The sequence below is a fragment of the Rhyacophila brunnea genome, unplaced genomic scaffold (genome assembly GCF_057557595.1).
Source record: "Rhyacophila brunnea isolate RB1 unplaced genomic scaffold, BYU_Rbru_1.0 scaffold_222, whole genome shotgun sequence".
In the NCBI taxonomy this organism is placed as follows: domain Eukaryota; kingdom Metazoa; phylum Arthropoda; class Insecta; order Trichoptera; family Rhyacophilidae; genus Rhyacophila; species Rhyacophila brunnea.
The window spans coordinates 72,230-91,541 of NW_028232885.1; the positions used below are offsets into that span (position 1 = coordinate 72,230).

Here is a 19,312-nt window from a genome sequence, read left to right on the forward strand (position 1 = left end):
TGGAAAGCATTAATGTTTTGTTGGTTTCTTTTTATCCTAGTTGAAAAATAATGATGTTATCAATTTTTTATCATTAGATAGATACATATCTTATTTTCAGTATAAATGTAGTCATTATATTTTCTTTTCTAAAATAACCTGGCAACATTAAAAAGTGAATCATATAATTCAAATTCATTACAATACACATAACACATAAGCTTGAAGTTCGATAGTTTTGACAGAACATATGACTTAGTTAGACGCCGAGTGATGGAATAGGCTTCATGTTAGAGCAAACGGAAATAGTATTGGTAACAATAAAATTCGCCGCGTAATTCATAATCTCCATGAGTTCAAGGTTAAATTGTTCCACTATATCTTTACTCATCTGATCCACAGATGTAAAAAATAAATTTATAACAACTTTAAATTTCAATAAAAATTAAAATATCTACATATTATATTTATAAATATTAACTGAATATTTTGCAGATCTCAATTAGAAATTACGATATCAATGAACTTTTTTTCACATGTTGAGATTTATGATGCAAAAAATAATTTCGGTATCAAAAAATCTTGACGGAAACTATACGAAATAGATACAAACGTATTGTATTTTTATAATACAGAAATACTATAAATTAAATTTGACAACTAGAAGACAGTGGTACAGTCAAATCTTGTTAGTACTAATTTCAAATGACAATATTATATGTACTAGATATATACATAAGTTATTCAACAATTATAACTTGCATATTATTTCCCCACAAATTTAGACAGAGCCACTTATTCAGATGTACACTTTAATTTAAAAATGCTCAATAGGGTAATTTTCATTAGTCGGAATGTTTTTTTTATAAATATATCAGTTAATTAGTCTCCAATTTTAATATAAAAAAGACATCTTAAATTGAGAATAACATTACATTTTATATTTTAATGGCGTCATTCATAATTAAAGAATCTGATTCAACTACTTCCATCAAAATTAACCACAATAGAGAAAAATTAATTAAAAGCACTTTTTAAATATTATCAATTTGTCAATCATGTCAACAAATTCATAAAATTCTCAAATTCCTGAGACACAAGCATTCTGACAGAATTAACGCCAAAATTGTCAAATATGATGAGATGAAATGTCTCGATAGAATTGACTGAATGCTTTAAAAAAAATACCCCATTGAAGATAATAATAAATTTGTAAATACCAGCGGTGTAGTGGGCGGAGCTCGCCAGATTGATGACCCGGGACTTTTCAAGGTAGCATGCTCCAAATTTTTTTCTAATACTCCTGATAAAAACTCGATTAAACAGTAAACAAATGCATTTACATATTCAGCACTACAACACTGGCGAATACCTCTAATACTCGGACAACCTTTTGCCTTTAATATATATGCGCAGCGCCCCCAGAAACAATATTTATCAAATATGTGTCCAGAATAAAGTGTTTATATCAGAGAAAGAGTCAACCAACATATTTTACTTAAACAATCAGTACAATCATTGAAATTTGTTACTTATTTGTATTAACTTATTTAAATGATATTTTCAATCTGATCGAAAGTGTCGAGCATACTAAACACAATATAGTAAAACGGGTTCTAATCTCTGATAATTCTCGTCTTCTCCTTCTCAAGCGACACCCTGCTGTTGTTGAAGATCCGACACGAAGAACAATATTATAAAATATTGGTAACGACATTTATCTAGGCACATATTCAATTTAGTAATATCAACAATTTAGACTTTTTTTTGCTACGATTACATTAATCCAAATAGCTGAAATTTAATCATCTACACTGAACATTTAAATACACAAACGGATTTGAAGTGTTTAACATAAAACTGTTTTAAGTAAGCGCGCTATGCTTTATTTTATTCACATATTTAAGTTTATAACTCGTCCCGTAGTAGAGTGTATCTATTTTTCGACGGAGCTAAATTCTTAAACGCCGACTCTGGAGGTTTAGTTGTCTTCTTCTCGCTTGACGAATCGATGAGATTATTGGCAGTCTCCTCTGGACCGTAATGGAATTCTCTGAAAAATTGTCATACGCATTCATAATTTGCTTTAAACATTTATGTAAACAACATTATCAGCTTACGGTTTTTTTCACAGACTTGGCATTTTCAAGAGCTTGTAAATTGATTGGGCATAATTTTTGAAACAAGCAGTAAAATAAAAGACACTACCTTGCTTAAAAACACGAGACAGCTTAAAAAATATATAAGTATGTATTGTACTTTGAACAGTATCAGATAATGTCTTGAAAATTTGGGGCGAGATAATGTGGTAATGACATTATCACGTCATTTTGTCAGTAACCGTTATAGTGGCATTATTAAAAGATTGATTCTTACAGTAGGTAGCTAATTAATCCTAAAAGAAGCTACATACATTAATTATATACCTAACAATTAAAATGTTAAATATGAGAATGTAAACAATGTTGCCAATGTATTTTACACACCTACCATGAATAAAGTATGTATGTACGTACATACTTTATTCATATTTCAATTCAATTTTCTGGCAATCCACAAATTTTTGTGCGTCCAAACGCCTATGCTAAAGATTCTAATAGAATCTTAAAGTCCATGCACCTGCAAGACAACGTTTGTGGATTGTGTATTTGTTCTTAAAATAGATTAATGGTTTTACATGACGAAATCAACTGCGATCAGATGTTTCACTTGCACTTATTGTTTTGCAATATAGTCATTTCATACTGTGATAATATTTTATATTTCACGTTAGCGGTCGGCAAAAAAATTCTCCTATTTTCAGTGGTCCACGGGTGTAAAAGGGTTGAGTAACTAATTTTTTGTCACATGTCCAAGTATAAGGAACATATTGAGGCTACTAAATCAAAAAAGAAAACAGGCACTAAGTAAAAGTGATGGGATTAGATTGTTTATGTCAATATCATCTTCAGCATGTCAAAAATGGGCAGCAAGGATTATTCCGTCATGATGTTACTACATACTATTTTTTGGAAGAGTAGTAAGTAATACATGAGTGTAAAATTGAAACCAATATAATTCTTATTTCAAATAGCTCGCCTGTAAAGTTGCAATCTTGATACACAGGTACATAAACTGGCAACTAATCTAATAAATTACATTATGCATGTTATAATAAAATTTATAATGCCAAGCATCAAAGAAAAAATCTTGCTCACAAAAGATAAGGAAATTGTTTACGAACCGTGAACGAGAACAGTGGCAAAAGACGTGATATTGCATATTACAAACCATAACGTTTTTCCTATTTACAGGTTATCTCTAGGTCAATATGTGAACAATGATCTCGCAAATTAAGTATCATAAAACTATGGAAAAAAAACCGATATGTAGTTATTTTTAGGTCAAAGTGCATTGCAGATCACTGGAAATTCGAATTTATTTAGAAGGTAAAAAACTATGACAATTGATATGGTTCAAATCGTGTTTTTTATTTTTTGAACATGTAGATATCTATATACCCGAATCACTGTACAGAGAATGATGATTGAGTAATTGACAATTTTTTTTTTACTGATAGTGAGTCACTGTGACCATAAATAGCTTATCGTAGGGCTTAAAGCTGTCTCACTAGTAGTGAAATGATGCATACACGCCGTTCATGCAAATACATGAATTATAAGAATTTAGAGAATTTAGAATTTAGCCGTTGAGGCATTGATTGAAATAGTTCTTTTTTGATTGTAAGCATAGAGTTTCTTTGGTAATGTTTTTGACATTTTACTATAAAAAAAGCCTTTGAGAAAATGAACGAAAAACAATTGTATTACCATTTTAGCTTACTTGCTTTCATTTTGCGAATGAGAAAATATTGGTGCCATATTTCAATTAATGTCTCAGAGATTTGATTTGTAAATGAATCAATAAAGAAAATAGTTATATATTATTACGATAAAGTATAATAAAGTAAGATATAGCTAACCGACTTCTTATAGCGGATAGATTATAAATGAAAATTAGCAATAATATTTAGCTTCACATTTTGTTTTATTCATGTTAAGACGTTTGCTATACGAAGGTTTCCCGAAACCCTGTAACAATTTTTACCGTTTCACTGAAATTTCCACATAATAGAAATCTGAAAACAACCAACGCTTGCTTTATGTGAAGACAAGGTTCACGAATTGGAGAGACTCACCTATGCAATTTACCCGAATAGAGATCCTGCAGAAACTCTTTGAGCTTTCCGGGTTTGTCCATATCTTTAATATCGGGGAACAGATACATGTGTCTGAATGAATCGATAGCAATAAGTGGTAGATCCGCTGACCCTTTACCCAGGTGATGCAGTGGATGTTCAAACTTCTTTCCATCAGCAGTTAAGAAGTTAATGCTCTCTGAAAAAGACAATTTAAAATTTAATGAAATCGGGGATTGATTTTCAATTGATTGATTAACCCTAGTGGAATATTCACATACATAAGTACATTATTTTAGTTATAATTGTGTCAACTATTTAAATCAATATATTTTACCACAACAAAGTTATATTATATACCCTGAAACCATAAAAATGAAGATATAAGCAGACACATACATATATGACTACACTATGCACACAGTCAATGTGACTTCTATATTGTGGATGACACACTTGTCAAGAAATGTGATGAGTGTAGTAGTGTGACAAAAACAGAAGATGGGGCAATAAAGATGTACATGAAAGAGCAGAGTAATGACAAAACAGAACAGCCAGGGGGAAAATGAAACATTAATTTTTGCGGAATCTATTTAGCTTAGGTCATTATTTTGTTGTACCTAGTCACCCAATCATTTTGAACATATTATATTGATTAAGATGAGATATCGTAAGCTTGCTGGCAACACCGAGTTAAGTCCCGTTTAATTGAGGCTTTCTAGCGATTAGGAATGCAGAAATTAGGTATATAATTTGATTTATTATGGCATATTGAAAATCTGTGCTATTAAAAATCTATTAACATAACAGAGATAGGACAATTTCAATATTAAATTTATATTTTTCCTGAAAAGTCATAGTTATATTTATCGTTGTTCTGTTTTGTCACTGTTCTGTTTTGTCATGTTCTGTTTTGTCATTTTCTGTTTTGTCATGTTCTGTTTTGCCACTGTTCTGTTTTGTCATGGAACCGCATGTACATATAATTATTTTTGTCGCAGTTATTTGATGAAAAGACATTGTATTATAAATAACAAAATACGCTTCATTATGTTAGTTACGATACATAAATTGTTTATCGTTTCTAATACTTTATAAATATTAAATAATATCAGAACATTCACTCGATCAACATTATTTTTAACTGTTTCTATATTATTTTTCTGACTCCATGTTTCCGTGCATTAGAGATTCAACAGAGGGAACAAAAAATTCCACCGACTATTAATTTTGAAAAATGTTCCTATCTTGAATTCTCTTCATAGGTTTTGATGAGTGTAGAAAGCCTACTGATCCAAAAAGCGATTATTGAGACGGAAACTATTTCATTTAATTTATTATATTTACAGTAATCCAACTTATTGAAAGACAATGTTAAAAATTCTTGTACATATTAAAATTATACTTACGTTTTTCTGAAAGCAATTCATTCAAGACGAGATCATTGTATTTCTTGACAATAGCGGTGTCGCCGGGAGTATGGAACAAGATGAGGAAAGGCAACCCCTCTTCCGTCAATTCTTCAGCATTTTCAAACGTTATCTCTCTAACGAGCGGCACACATTTCTCTTGAACCCAAATGTGCGCTTCGTCAAAATTGTTAAGGTTGCCCATGAACGTTTCATCCGCCTCATTGGAACGGGTCTTATCAGCACGGAACACGATTATAGGATGACCTGTTAAATAAAATAAGCAATTATGTATATAACATGGCCACTCAGGATTGCTTCACCGCCATCCATTTTTTTTCGCTAAGGTTAAGGCTTCTGCCGCCAACAGATCGCTAAGGAATTGTGGATATCTTTTTTATTTTAGCGCCAAATATGTTGGTTTTATAAATTTTAACCATGCCATCTGCTAGAAATGATCCCTGATTCCTTTAAAATTATATAAATATCGATGTGCCTAATTTAAATAATATGGAGAAATATAATATTGATTTAAATGTTTGTAGCACTAAATGTATATTGTGGAAAATAAATTCTCGTACATAATACAAATGATTACTGAATGTTATTATGTAGCATCTGTTTGCCCTTCATCGGGTGTGTCAATCTTAAGTCTCAATTTCAGAAAAGTTACTATATTCAACGTGCTTCTTGCCATCACAATTCTAAACTTGATGACATCTGGGCGCTAATCTTCCAGAAGGTGGTAACCGAAGTATTTTATGTGCTCTACCCTCTCTTCTCTATTTTAGACATTAATTCATCAGTACAATCAAAATGTGTAATACATAAGTACACAATACACATATATGTAATATTATTTACTTAGTAAGTTATTTGAATGAAAAGTCAAATAATATCATACCTACGTAATCATTTTTCAAATTCACATGTTGACGTTGACGTGTGAACAAAAAAATGTAATACATAATAATAAACTCACCTAATCAACCATTAATTTTATGATTTATTAATTGTACGCAGTCAAATTGATAATTAAATTAATTTTTACAAAAATGTTTGCACAGATGAATAAAAAAGTAAATTTTCATATCATATAAACAAAATAATCATAATAATTACCTCGACTTAAATGGTGAAATAATTAATCTGGAAGTCTATACAATATGGTTGTTCTTTAGAATCTGAATAATTGTAGCAAATTGGAATATTTATATTTACCAGGCGGGTGCATTTGGGCAGAAACCTCGCCGAAACCCACGTGGAATTGACAGTCCTCCTTGAGGGCCGTAGCCACTCGTCTGAAGATATTATATTCAGGCATATCCCTCCGGTCAAAGTAGCCGATCATCATTCGTTTGTTGGATTCCAGCTCCGTCAACTCCTTCAGGGAATGGAACTCCTTGATGGGATCTTCCAGCTGTTTCTTGACAAACTGAGCAAATGCTTCGACGGATCGCTGGCCTGAACATAAATATATATATATTTAATAAAAGAGCTTATTTATTATTTTTAAACTAGAAAAAATTAATAGTGTAATCAAAAATATTTTCTTGGATGAATCTTAAATGGTTAATGAGAGTGTCTCACCGATTTCATTACCAATAAAAACAAGTCACTCTTTGCATACAAAAGTGCTAAAAATATGAACATTAAATAATTTAATGATTTCTTTATCAACGCCTATTCCTAGTGCAGAGCGTCAGTCGGGTCGCAGGTTCAAACCCAAAAAAAACTTGTAGTTTTACAATAATACAATAATATACTGTCCAACAAGATCTTAGCTACGTGTTAAAACTGTGAACTAACAAGCTACTCCCATTTTCGATTATAGCGCTTTCCGGTTAGCGACGAGTTATCCACGTGTTAAAACTATGAACTAAACAAGCTCCTCCTATTTATCGACGACAGCGACTTCCGGCGTGTGCCTAAATCTTCTTGTTGGACAGTAGTAAGCTACATTTTGAACACAGATGCGTCGTTCGTGTTCACGTAGATAATTTTGCTTTGTCAAAAATGAGTGAATGACATTCAATACTTTGTTTTATCCCGACCGTTGATGGACATCACTCGGGAGAACACAATGTTTCGTCAATAATGCACTTAAATACACTTATATAAACACACAAACAATAAATAAATGAAATTTAAAAAAAGGAACAGCTACCTACTATAATACAATTTAACATTAGGATGTTGTACACAAAATAACGATATTATCTAATTGATCAGTATTCAGCAAACTGTTATGGTTGTAGATAAAAGGGCGTGGTAGATTCTCCAAAACCCACAGACTTTATCAGCCACGTAACACTAAGCATGACAAGAGCTAAATACTGAATCAGATAATATTCTGTAATCAAGCAATCAAAGCAAAAGATGCAATAACATTGAAAATGTAATGCATCGGAATATTCTTGATAATGAAAGTTTAAAAGCTAACTTATAATAATATGTATTCTCACCCCTGTATTCTCTCTTAGTCGGCTGTCCATTTCTGATAATCTTCAGAGTAGGATATTTGGAGATGTGAAAACGGGTGGCGATCGCGTTCTCTTTATCGCAGTCCACCTTCCCCATGACGACACGGCCGGCCTCCGGGAACTCAGCGACAACTTTGTCGGCTGCGTCATCGAAAATTGGCTGAAGCAGATTACTGAATCGACACCATTCGGCGTAAAAGTTTATGAATACTAATTCATTTGAAGCTGAAACAAAATAAAATAACATTGCATTAAAAAAAAATATTGTGTAAGTAGTAATGTGCTCTGTTCTCACGTGCACAAGGGAGGGGTTTTTGGGTCTAGACCCGCCAGAAACAGAAAAATACAAATGTTTAGGTAAATGGAATATTACTTCTTCTTCTTTTTTATCAGAACCTCATGAATGAGGATCCAGATGATTTGCCATTGAACAGCCTTCTCAACTAACTGGCTCCACTCCTATCGGTATTCTACGACACGCAAAACCTGTGGCCACTGTAAGAACCATAGTACTTATAAATTGGTGTAACGATTTAGGGCATGCAATATTTGCTATAATATTTCGATGCAGCATGTCTAAAAGACAAGACAGTACTAACGACACAAATAGACGCTAACGCTCTTAATAATTATGACAGCCATGAATATACGATAACCACTTGTGGAACACCCTAAGTTACACCTGCAAGTTTACTCAACGCAAAGTGCAGTATTCCGTGCGCGGGGTAAATACGGAAGTCAGTGGCAACTGTTATATTTTTTAAACCCACCCCCTCCCGCTGCCGCCTCTTAAATTTATAAACAAAACTATTATGGATATTTTTCTCAAAATGGAGTCCCCCAAAGAATTATTCTGTGTTTTCTGTGCGCGCCTGGCTCTGTTGAATAAATGAATGATGATAACGATGTTTATTGTCGAAGACTGAAATTTGGAGACGAGATGTGAGGAGATGAGGTGAATTACAGTTGTAGTTCGAGAACTAATGATAATGAGGCTGTCCCTGGCATACATAGACCATTACTCATGACTAAGCTTTGGATACAACTGAACATTAAAGTGGACATGTTAGCAGAATAGATCAAATACATTCAATACACACTGTTATTGCGATGCCGATAGAGTTCATTTTGCAACCTCATAGAATACATAACATCATACATGGCAATATTTAAGCAGACACGTTAACAGAGCAGAAAAAAAATGTTGTAGAGACGCAAACATGCTGTAGAGATAATTTTACAATTATATTAATCTGTATATAAGAGAATAAGATTTTTATGAGCAGACTAGAATTATTGGTTTTGCTTAAAGCACTAACTTTTCAGAAGCCAAAAAAGGTCATTGTCCCATATTTTAATTCCATAAAGTCTTCCGCCAGTATATCGTTTATTTGGTATACTACAGAACAATCAGTATATAGTGTATATCATTTTGATAAACTCTATATTCGACTAATTCAAATGCCTACATATTATCATATTTAGCCTATTTCTCCAATTTTAAAAGAAACCGATTTGTTATTCTTTTAGTATGCTGTAGCTTTGTGAAATACAAGTGGTCAATAACAGTTATTATTTAAGTAGTTACTTACATGTGTTTATTTTTAAAGTGTATTTTTTTCCGAACTTCCTGTGTAGTATTATTATGTAGGTATAAATTTGACATTGATTGTGTACCACTGGGTTTTTCCAATTTTATCAATGTGAGAAAATATTATCAATACATAGCCACCTAATTAACTAATACCAATCTGAATGCTAAAAGACAAGGATAATCCTGTGCTAAATGAAGTTGTTAAACACATTGTTGATTCCATTTATTATATCGACTGCTTATTCCGCAAACCAGCTAAATGCACTTTTGACCAAAAATGAGATTTTGGTGGCATTTTGTTATAAAGCATGACATTTTCTATGTTCACACAACATTTCAAACTCCTAACCCTCTAAATAAATGCATTATCATTCTTCACACAAAACACCCAACTGCAGGTGCCAAATTTCCAATATCGTAAATGGAACAACTCCGCACTTTATATAATTTTTCTTTACATATAAAAGGGACGCTAAAATAGTGTAGTAATTCATTGTGCAGCTTACTTGTAAAAAAAAAAATCTCCACGTGTATTTTTGGAATTGTTAAATTCCGCTCGATAGTTAAATTATTAAGTTTTTTTTCCTTCCTGAACAATTTGCCCAAGTGGAGTTAGCCGGTTTGCAAATTAAGCAGTCGATATTATTATATAATTATTTATCTATCATAGTCAGCAATTATTTAATAAAGATTGCAATAAAACCTGCAATTTAGACATACTGCAAAGTAAAATGATGATTAATACAACTTACAAGTTAATTTTCTAAATGGCATTAAAATGTTCTCTCATACTAGATATTATATAATTACTGGACACTTACTAAACAGATACTAAACACTTTTAAAAACAAAATCGTATTAAAATAATATTTGACTGAGGCCGCTTGTAAGTCACTCTGATTTACCTACTTACTTTGGAGATTGAATAAACCAGCACAATCTACACATAGTCTCTTCCTATCTTGATTGCTTGGACATTTTAAGAAAAAATATCTGTGTCTGAAGAAATGCCTATTTTTTTTTTTTTTTTTTTTTTAATATTTTTTGATGATATTGTGAAAGTTATAACCAATTCTTCTTGTTTGCTATTCGCAGATGATCTTAAACTTTTTCGAACTATTGAAACCCCATTATGCTGTGCGATGATGCAGTCTGACCTAGATGCTATCTCGCAATGGTCTATATTGAATAAACTTGAATTCGCTACCTCTAAATTTAATATTATTTCATTCAGTCGTTCAAGGCACACCTTATTGTTCCCATACACATTGTCTGGTATAATATTGAGTAGGGTAATGGAGATAAAAGATTTGGGTGTATTGTATGATGCAAAGTTCACTTTCAATCAGCATATTCTTGACATCAGTACTAGATCTAGCAAAATGCTTGGTTTTGTAATGAGGGTTTCAAAATCATTCGAAAACGTCCGAGTGCTACGTACATTATACGTATCATTTGTGTTGAGTATTCTTGAATATGCCAGCATTATTTGAAGTCCTAATAGGTCCATCCACACAATTAAGTTGGATCGAGTCCACAATAGATTTCTTAGATTTCTCTACTTAAGAACATACGGGTTCTTTCCTCATGATAATGACAATAAAATGAATTTCCCGACTCGTTTTCTTCTGGGTATGCTATCAATGCAATCCCTGTCTATCCGAAGAGTGATTGTTCTTTTAAAGCATTTCTTTTTACTTCTTCGTGGGTTCATTTACAATCCGTATATACTAGCAAATATTAATTGTCATGTTCCCACCAATATCACTCGTAGCTCCACGGTCTTCAAGATACCTCGTCACAGGACAGATGTTATGTTTCATGATGCTGTGTATCGTGCAATTAGCTTATTTGATGGCACCATAAAGGTTGATTTGTTTTTTATTAACTATATAATGTTTGTGGACGTATTAAATAGGCTAAATTTATAATTGTATAAATTATCATATTTCATTAATATTTACACATGCTGTCTTTTTATTGTTATTATTTTTATACATTTGTATTTATTATGTATTAAATGCGCATTGGCCAATAGCTGTAATGCCGTAATACTCTTTTTATAAATAAATAAATAAAAATCACACAGGTCTGAAAGGATCAAGTTGGAGAACCGTGGAAATCTTGGGAGAACACTACTGTTTTCAATTAGTAATTTGTCATGACCACAAACAAACAAGATAGTTGGTAGGTATTTCCTGTAAGAATAGTATAATAATTTATTAAATGTGTGTGGATACACTGTTGCCAAGAGATTTAAAGGAAAGGGTAGCCCGGTATATGGTAACCTAAAATAATGTTGCTCACCCAGTGTCATGTCCAAATTACTCTGTGTCAACTGCACTGCACCACTATCCGTTGGGTTGTAGAACACATGAAATACCTAAAACATGACAAAAAGGATAATTATTATCGTTCAACAGATAATGGATGAGACACGCACCTGTAACGTCACTAAATTTAATAACTGAGTAAATAATGTAAGCCAAACTAAAAATCGAGTACCTAACAAAACTGACAACCAATTTATTTGGAAAATTAAAATATTGTTAATATACATCGAATGGATTAATGTATGCACTAATGAACAAAAAAATAAGCACTCCGATAGTTTTCAACGAAAACATGGTTTTAATGTATATTTACACAATACTAGAGATGCCGGAATGTCGTGGCATGCATTTTTGGTGACATTTAATTAAATGGTTGAAATAATTCAATGAACTTACTAGAGTTGAAAGAAAAAAGGTTTGACGTAAACTTGACATATGCCATATTTTCAACATTTTCGGAATGAAAACAGGTGAAACGACGAAGACGAAGGTAAGCGTAATTGAAATAAAATACTAGCGAATAAATGAAAACCAGAGGCAGAGGTGTCAATCCCGGGTTGGACGACGTTTTCAGAATAATCGAAAATATGTTGCAAGTCCCAATATTATTATCATAGACATCTCAATTTTTTTGTGTGTTAATTTACAAATAATATTTTCCAAAACCCAAAAAAAATCTAAACGAAGATGTTAATATGTAGGTACTACAAATTAATTATTATTTTTTTATGGCGTGGAGGTGCAGATTATTCCGAATTTGGCATAGGTATAGGTAGAATAAGTATCACCTCTTTCAAAAAGGATATCAGCGCAATTTGCGACGCACAGATTTCGGAAGGGAATTAAATTATTATCTTACAAAGTTTAATATGGAGCGCTGCGATTGTTTGACGTTTCGGTAACGAGCATTCAAATATATCAATAATTTTATATTATCATTGATGCAATCTAGGCAATCAATTGATCTAGGATCATAAGGGCGAAACTACAAAAACACTGTACTGAGATAAATGGGAAAATAGGGTAAAATAGTTTTTATTGTTAAAAAAAACAATTTCACACTGTAAAAATACAAAAAAAATTAAGGCTATTGTAACATATTCATAAGAGTAATGTAGAGCATCAATATCGTCATTTTAGACATTAGTTAGATGGGAAAAAAATAAAATATAATTAATGGGAGACATTCGCCCTTTTGTCTCTCAAAATATTTTCAAATAAGGTTACTGGTAAATATTTGTTCTTAAGGGGGGACATGCTCGTCGAAGGTCAAAATTGAGTTTTTATTGTATTTTCAAACCATGATCCTGGACACTCCTTAAACGTTGTAGATAATCTATTTATATAATTTTGAAGCCTTATTATCCTTTATAGTTATTTTACACATTTGATGACTGCATGAAGTATTTTTGTTACATAAAATAGTATTCTTTTAAACCTCTCGCTCTAATGTTTTAGAATATAGTCATATTTCGGTACAGAACTGTGCAGTGGTGTTAAGATTTTTTACATTTATTAATTTTTAAACGCATTTATAAAACCATTAGTATAATTTATTACGAGATAATTTTTGTAAAATATTTACGATAAAAAATTATTTTGATAATCTCTGTGATCCCAAATTTGACAAGAATTAGGCATTTTATTATTCAAAAAATAGGCAAGATTAACACATTTGAAGATGATTCTAAAGATACTTATTATAAGCTATGTCTTTGACCATTCAAGTGTGATAAAAATCTTATGAATAATGATTGCTTTATAATAATTATTGACCTAAGAATAAGGTAGTGTTTTTTTGAAATACGCCATTACTTTTGTCATTCCCTAGTGGTTAAGCTACAACATACGGCCGTAGCCATAAAATGACAAACTATAATTAAAGTAGGGAGTAAAATTATGTTAACGCGCGTGTTTGAACATGTACCTAGCTGAATTTTTTTTTATTTTTTTTTAAACGGTACATGTTCAAACACGCGCGTCAATATCATTTTACTCCCTACTTCAATTATAGTTTGTCAATTTATGGCTACGGCCGTATGTTGTAGCTTAACCACTGGGGAATGACAAAAGTAATGGCGTATTTCAAAAAAACACTACCTTATTCTTAGGTCAATAATTATTATAAAGCAATCATTATTCATAAGATGTTTATCACACTTGAATGGTCAAAGACATAGCTTATAATAAATATCTTTAGAATCATCTTGAAATGTGTTAATCTTGCCGATTTTTTGAATAATAAAATGCCTAATTCTTGTCAAATTTGGGATCACAGAGATTATCAATATAATTTTTTATCGTGAATATTTTACAAAAATTATCTCGTAATAAATTATGCTAATGGTTTTATAAATGCGTTTAAAAATTAATAAATGTAAAAAATTTTAACACCACTGCACAGTTATGTACCGAAATATGACTATATTCTAAAACATTAGAGCGAGAGGTTTAAAAGAATACTATTTTATGTAACAAAAATACTCTATGCAGTCATGAAATGTTTAAAATAACTATAAAAGATAATAAGGCTTCAAAATTATATAAATAGATTATCTACAACGTTTAAGGAGTGTCCAGGATCATGGTTTGAAAATACAATAAAAACTCAATTTTGACCTTCGACGAGCATGTCCCCCCTTAATACAATATAGATAATACAAAACATAGGCGAAATATCTTTCATCAAATTCTATTCCTAAATCTAACTATATACATAATTTTGTTATGCATCTTCTTCATCCATGTTTTCCTAATTATTTTCAAGATTTGACAACTTTAAGAATTGTAAAAATAATGATATTGTTCCTGAATAATGCCCATTGATATCTTTTTCGCAGTGAGGGAAAGTGCTGCGTTATATTTAGGCCTGAGTCGAAAAGATGAATGGTTAATTATTCTGGTTTCTCTTCGTATGACTTGGAGCATTTTGAATGGCTCGTCAAATCCATATTTTCTCCATCCGTATCAATCCGTATGAATCGTATAACACTTTCTCCATCCGCATCAATCTTCTTATTTTTATTCTTTTCTATTTTTATTTTATTCTATATTTCTTATATGCATTTTTGTAATTCAGAAAAATCTAGAAAATCTTGTTGATCCATCTCAGTTAGATTGTATTTTTTGTGTGCCATCTGAACAGCAGAGTACTATGCGGATGGATGGTATTTATATCCAAATGCTTTAGTTTTCGATTCTCGCATGAACGGAATCTCATTTCATTTGCGAGTGCCCGGATTCAAAGAACATTTGATTAACTATCGGAATTTTTGGGAACGACTACGTTTTATAATGAACATCTTGTGGCACCATCCGGTCTTTGTTTTTCAATATCGCCTAAAGACCAATATGAATTCAACATTGTCTGCCGTACTGTTTCGGTAAAATTGTCATTGCACTTTCTGGGACATTTAGAACAGTCTTTGGGGCATTGGGCTTTAAATAACTTCCTTCAATTTGCTTACCTGTAACTGAAACATATGACATTCCATGTTGTCTATTAGTTATATGTTTATTTATTTTGCATTCGTACGGCTTAGCAATACGTGTTCGTTTACTATTTAACTCATCAAAAACACAATCTTATTTCTGAATTGAACATTATCGGACATCACCGACATCATTTCTTATTGTAATTTCTTCTGGGCATCCATTACATTTTTCAAAAAACCGGTTGAGCTATTCAAACACGTAGTAATACCTGAGATGCTATAAATGAGTTTGTTCTACAGGAAATCGATGAATTAACTCACTTTTATCTGTTTTCATAATATAATATTATGAAGTATATACCATGGTTAAATTCAGCATATAATGGTGGTTCATGCGTAGGTTCTAATATATTTTCTACTGACAATAATAATTGTTCCGAATGTCCTGGTAATGGCTCAAATACAATCTCTTCAAAAAATCCTGTTTCACTATTCAACCACGAAGTAAATTCTGGGATGATGTGCACGTCTAAAAAAAGAAATAGTATTTTTAATACAAAAGACAGATATTTTGAGTCCGGTTTTCTAAAAAAAATATAAAATTTTAATTACATAATACATAATAGAGTTCAATTCTGTCTTTTATGATGAGTGAATATTCTGCATTATTTTCCATTAGTCATTTTGCTGGCCATCCTGGTGACGTATCAGGGAGAAACTCACGAAAATATTATCTTGAGCTCTGCAACCACAAAGTAACTCCTAAGATAATAATATGCATGTCTGAGAAAAAAATCGTATTTTTAATACAATCAGCTAGTAGATAAAGCCATATCTGAACAAATGAACAATTCATTATAATATTTCATCAAGGTTAACTGTTTATCAGAGTTATTCTCCTTGAAATTATAATCATTAGTCGGTGTATTATCTGGTACATGATTTGAGTTCAAAACATTCAGTTCTTCGTCTTCCAATTCTGTATTTCGATCTGAAAAAACATGATTTATAATGATGCTGTAAGTATATAAATATTTAATCAGATTACATTTAAAAACAATTTGACCGATTAGGAGTCGAAATAACATAACTTAAATATATATAAGTAATTACTTACTTCGCATGCTTGTACGTTGGTTCTGTTTAAAGATATCCACAATCATTACCTCTCCAAAACATTGTTGATATGCAAATATGAACCGATAACAAGTGTTTACTTAAGTCAAATTGACAACTTACGCCAAACTAAAAATTACAAAACTTCCATAAACGTAACTTTATGTCAGTGATATAAAGGCGAAACGCCGCTTACGTCGAAGTGTCTTTGATTAATCGGCATTAATGTCAGAGTTACACAGGTGTAAGAGGACATTCACCCATATGACATTAAAATTCCATGTGGATTTGTAGATACGCCAAGTAATATCTGGCAAACCGCTATACGTACGAGTTTCATCTTTGTATATATGATAGAACTGCGTTCTAGCAAGACAATGCAATATTTAACTCAAAACAGCTATTTTTGTAGTTTCGCCCTTATGATCATAGAACCCGAATTTGTCTCCAGCACTGTCATCCATTCGCATTTACCCCGTCAAAATATCCTGAAAAAAGCACCCGCATCGATATGGAAGGTACGATCAAAAGAGTCTAAAAAAAGCCAAATATATGACAGATTGATGCCTTTCATTGTATTTTTAGATCTCCTGCGTGCATAAACGTTTCGTTTGTTCATTAACAATAGGTAGGTAGGGAGCATTATAGCGGTGTTGACTTTTTTCGAGACTCCTTTGACCGGATCTTCCATACCGATGCGGGTGCTTTTTTCGGGATATTTTGACGGGGTAAATGCGAATGGATGGCAGTGTTGGAGACAAATTGCATCAATGATAATATAAAATTATTCGAATTTGAATTTGAAGTCCTTGAGATAGGGTTTGCTCTTTCTACTTCGCGTGAGGTTATATTCTACTAATTTATTTTCCTTTTTCTTGTCATTGGTGATTTCTCCGTTTTTATTTACAGGTCATACCCGCACGTATATTTTTTATGTATGGAGTTTAGGTCTAGGACGATTTGGCACCGCGAACTGGCCTCCGCCGATTGGCCCCCGGTAATTGGCCGCCAGTAAAATCGGACGCCGGTACAATCGGACGCCGACCCAATTCGACGCCGACCCAATTGGCCTCCGGGAGGATTGGACGCCGCACAGTTGAATTAAATGCGCAAAGGAATAGACGTACGCTACGATTTGTTGGAGTAAATAAGCAAGTCAGTTTAATATGCTTCTATCTTCTCAGTAGTTGTACCTTATACATTTCGCGCATGACACATTTTTAGTATAGATTGAGAATAATTATTATGCGTTATGATGTTTATTAAAAGAAAATAATTCTTCCCTCGTTAAAACTTAAAGATGTGCATAATCAATTAATTTATTGTCTATACATGGGTACTTATTTATATTTACAACAAATATTAAAAATAATGTTAGATGTTAGAATGAAAATTACATTATATTTCAGCGTTTTATCGACTTAATATTATAATAAAGCTTAAATATGTATATTATTATGCATAAATGCGTATTTTAAGATAGTATGAAATTACAAACAAAATATTAAGTAAGTTATCTGCTAAGTATAAATGTTTCAGTAGTTTGATTGATAAACTACTTAGGTACTGGGTGCCGGATTAAATCCCGAAGGCCGAAATCCCGAATGCTGAAATCCCGAATGCCGAAATCCCAAATGCTGAAATCCCGAATGGCCGAAATCCCGAAAAATAAAAAAATACAAACATCAATAATTGCGCAATTTTTGCAAGAGAGACAAAAACCCATTTTCTGTGGAAATATAAAAAATGTAAAATACAAACGTCAATAATTGCGCAATCGTGAGCGCAATTTTTATAAGGTACGACTACTGAGAAGATAGAAGCATATTAAACTGACTTGCTTATTTACTCCAACAAATCGTAACGTACGTCTATTCCTTTGCGCATTTAATTCAACTGTGCGGCATCCAATCCTCCCGGAGGCCAATTGGGTCGGCGTCAAATTGGGTTGGCGTCCAATTGGGTCGGCGTCCGATTGTACCGGCGGCCAATTACCGGAGGCCAATCGGCGGAGGCCAGTTCGCGGTGCCAAATCGTTCTAGACCCTTGTACCGATTAAATCAGCCGAAAATCTATCTGAGTCCAAGCCCCATACAAAACATCAACATAGAATCTAAACTCTTTACAAGGAAACCAGTTTTTCGCGATTTTCATTTCATCAGTTTCCATATTAAATTTTCATACATGTGAGAGACTAGTGGGAGGCGGCATCCGCGTCTATCGACCCGCGGATTTTCTCGCGATCCGAAGCGCGGCTGTTCTGTGAACGGCGTTTCCAGATCGGTATCCCGGCAGTTGTCTCCCTTGCACTCATGGGCAGTTTCCCTATCTGCGATTATTAAAGCCGCGAATTTTCATACAATCAAGTTCCAAACACACGCTGACTGGCACCCGTCGCGAGCAGTCGCATCGTAAGCGCTCCGATACCAGCCGATATCAACTCAACTCCAACTTCCGAATTGGATACCTACTACAGATACTCGAAAATCGCCAATACCTGAGATACTGTTATATCCCGGAACCTGGTGGCTAGTGACATGACCCGGCTCACGGCTAGCTCAATAATGCTACCGGGCCGTCACTGAGGAGACTAGTGATGAACTAGGAGAGGTGGATCTCCTTTGTAGTATCACAACTTTTGAATTCCCGAATAAAACTCTCAGCTGGTGTGGTGCCGAATTTATTCAGGTTCTAGAGTTCACGGTTTCACAATAAAGTTAACTGTCATTGTTCCCGTAATTAAATCTCATTAAAGTATCAGTAAACTATTTATTTGTTCACTATAGG

General features: G+C 32.8%; 1 protein-coding gene across 1 annotated transcript; it reads right to left on the bottom strand.

Moving 5' to 3' along the window:
- Positions 1 to 470: 470 nt before the first annotated feature.
- LOC147069884 (endoplasmic reticulum resident protein 44-like) lies at positions 471 to 12,552 on the bottom strand. The gene is made up of 7 exons (XM_085950082.1): positions 12,372 to 12,552; positions 11,950 to 12,025; positions 8,031 to 8,273; positions 6,787 to 7,029; positions 5,566 to 5,832; positions 4,157 to 4,355; positions 471 to 2,032 (listed from the first exon to the last, which is right to left on the bottom strand). The coding sequence occupies exons 1-7, from the start codon at positions 12,426 to 12,428 to the stop codon at positions 1,888 to 1,890; spliced, it is 1,230 nt and encodes a 409-aa protein (XP_085806208.1). The 5' UTR covers positions 12,429 to 12,552; the 3' UTR covers positions 471 to 1,887.
- Between the last annotated feature and the right edge of the window lie 6,760 nt (positions 12,553 to 19,312).

Bases quoted from the DNA above. Each gene is read 5' to 3' on its own strand.
- LOC147069884 (XM_085950082.1), bottom strand. From the start codon at position 12,428: ATGTTGAAAATATGGCATATGTCAAGTTTACGTCAAACCTTTTTTCTT. The intron at 12,026-12,371 runs GTAAGTTCATTG...GTCATGTTTTAG, and splicing joins CCTTTTTTCTTTCAACTCTA to GTATTTCATGTGTTCTACAA. The intron at 7,030-8,030 runs GTGAGAATACAT...ATTTATGTTCAG, and splicing joins GACTAAGAGAGAATACAGGG to GCCAGCGATCCGTCGAAGCA.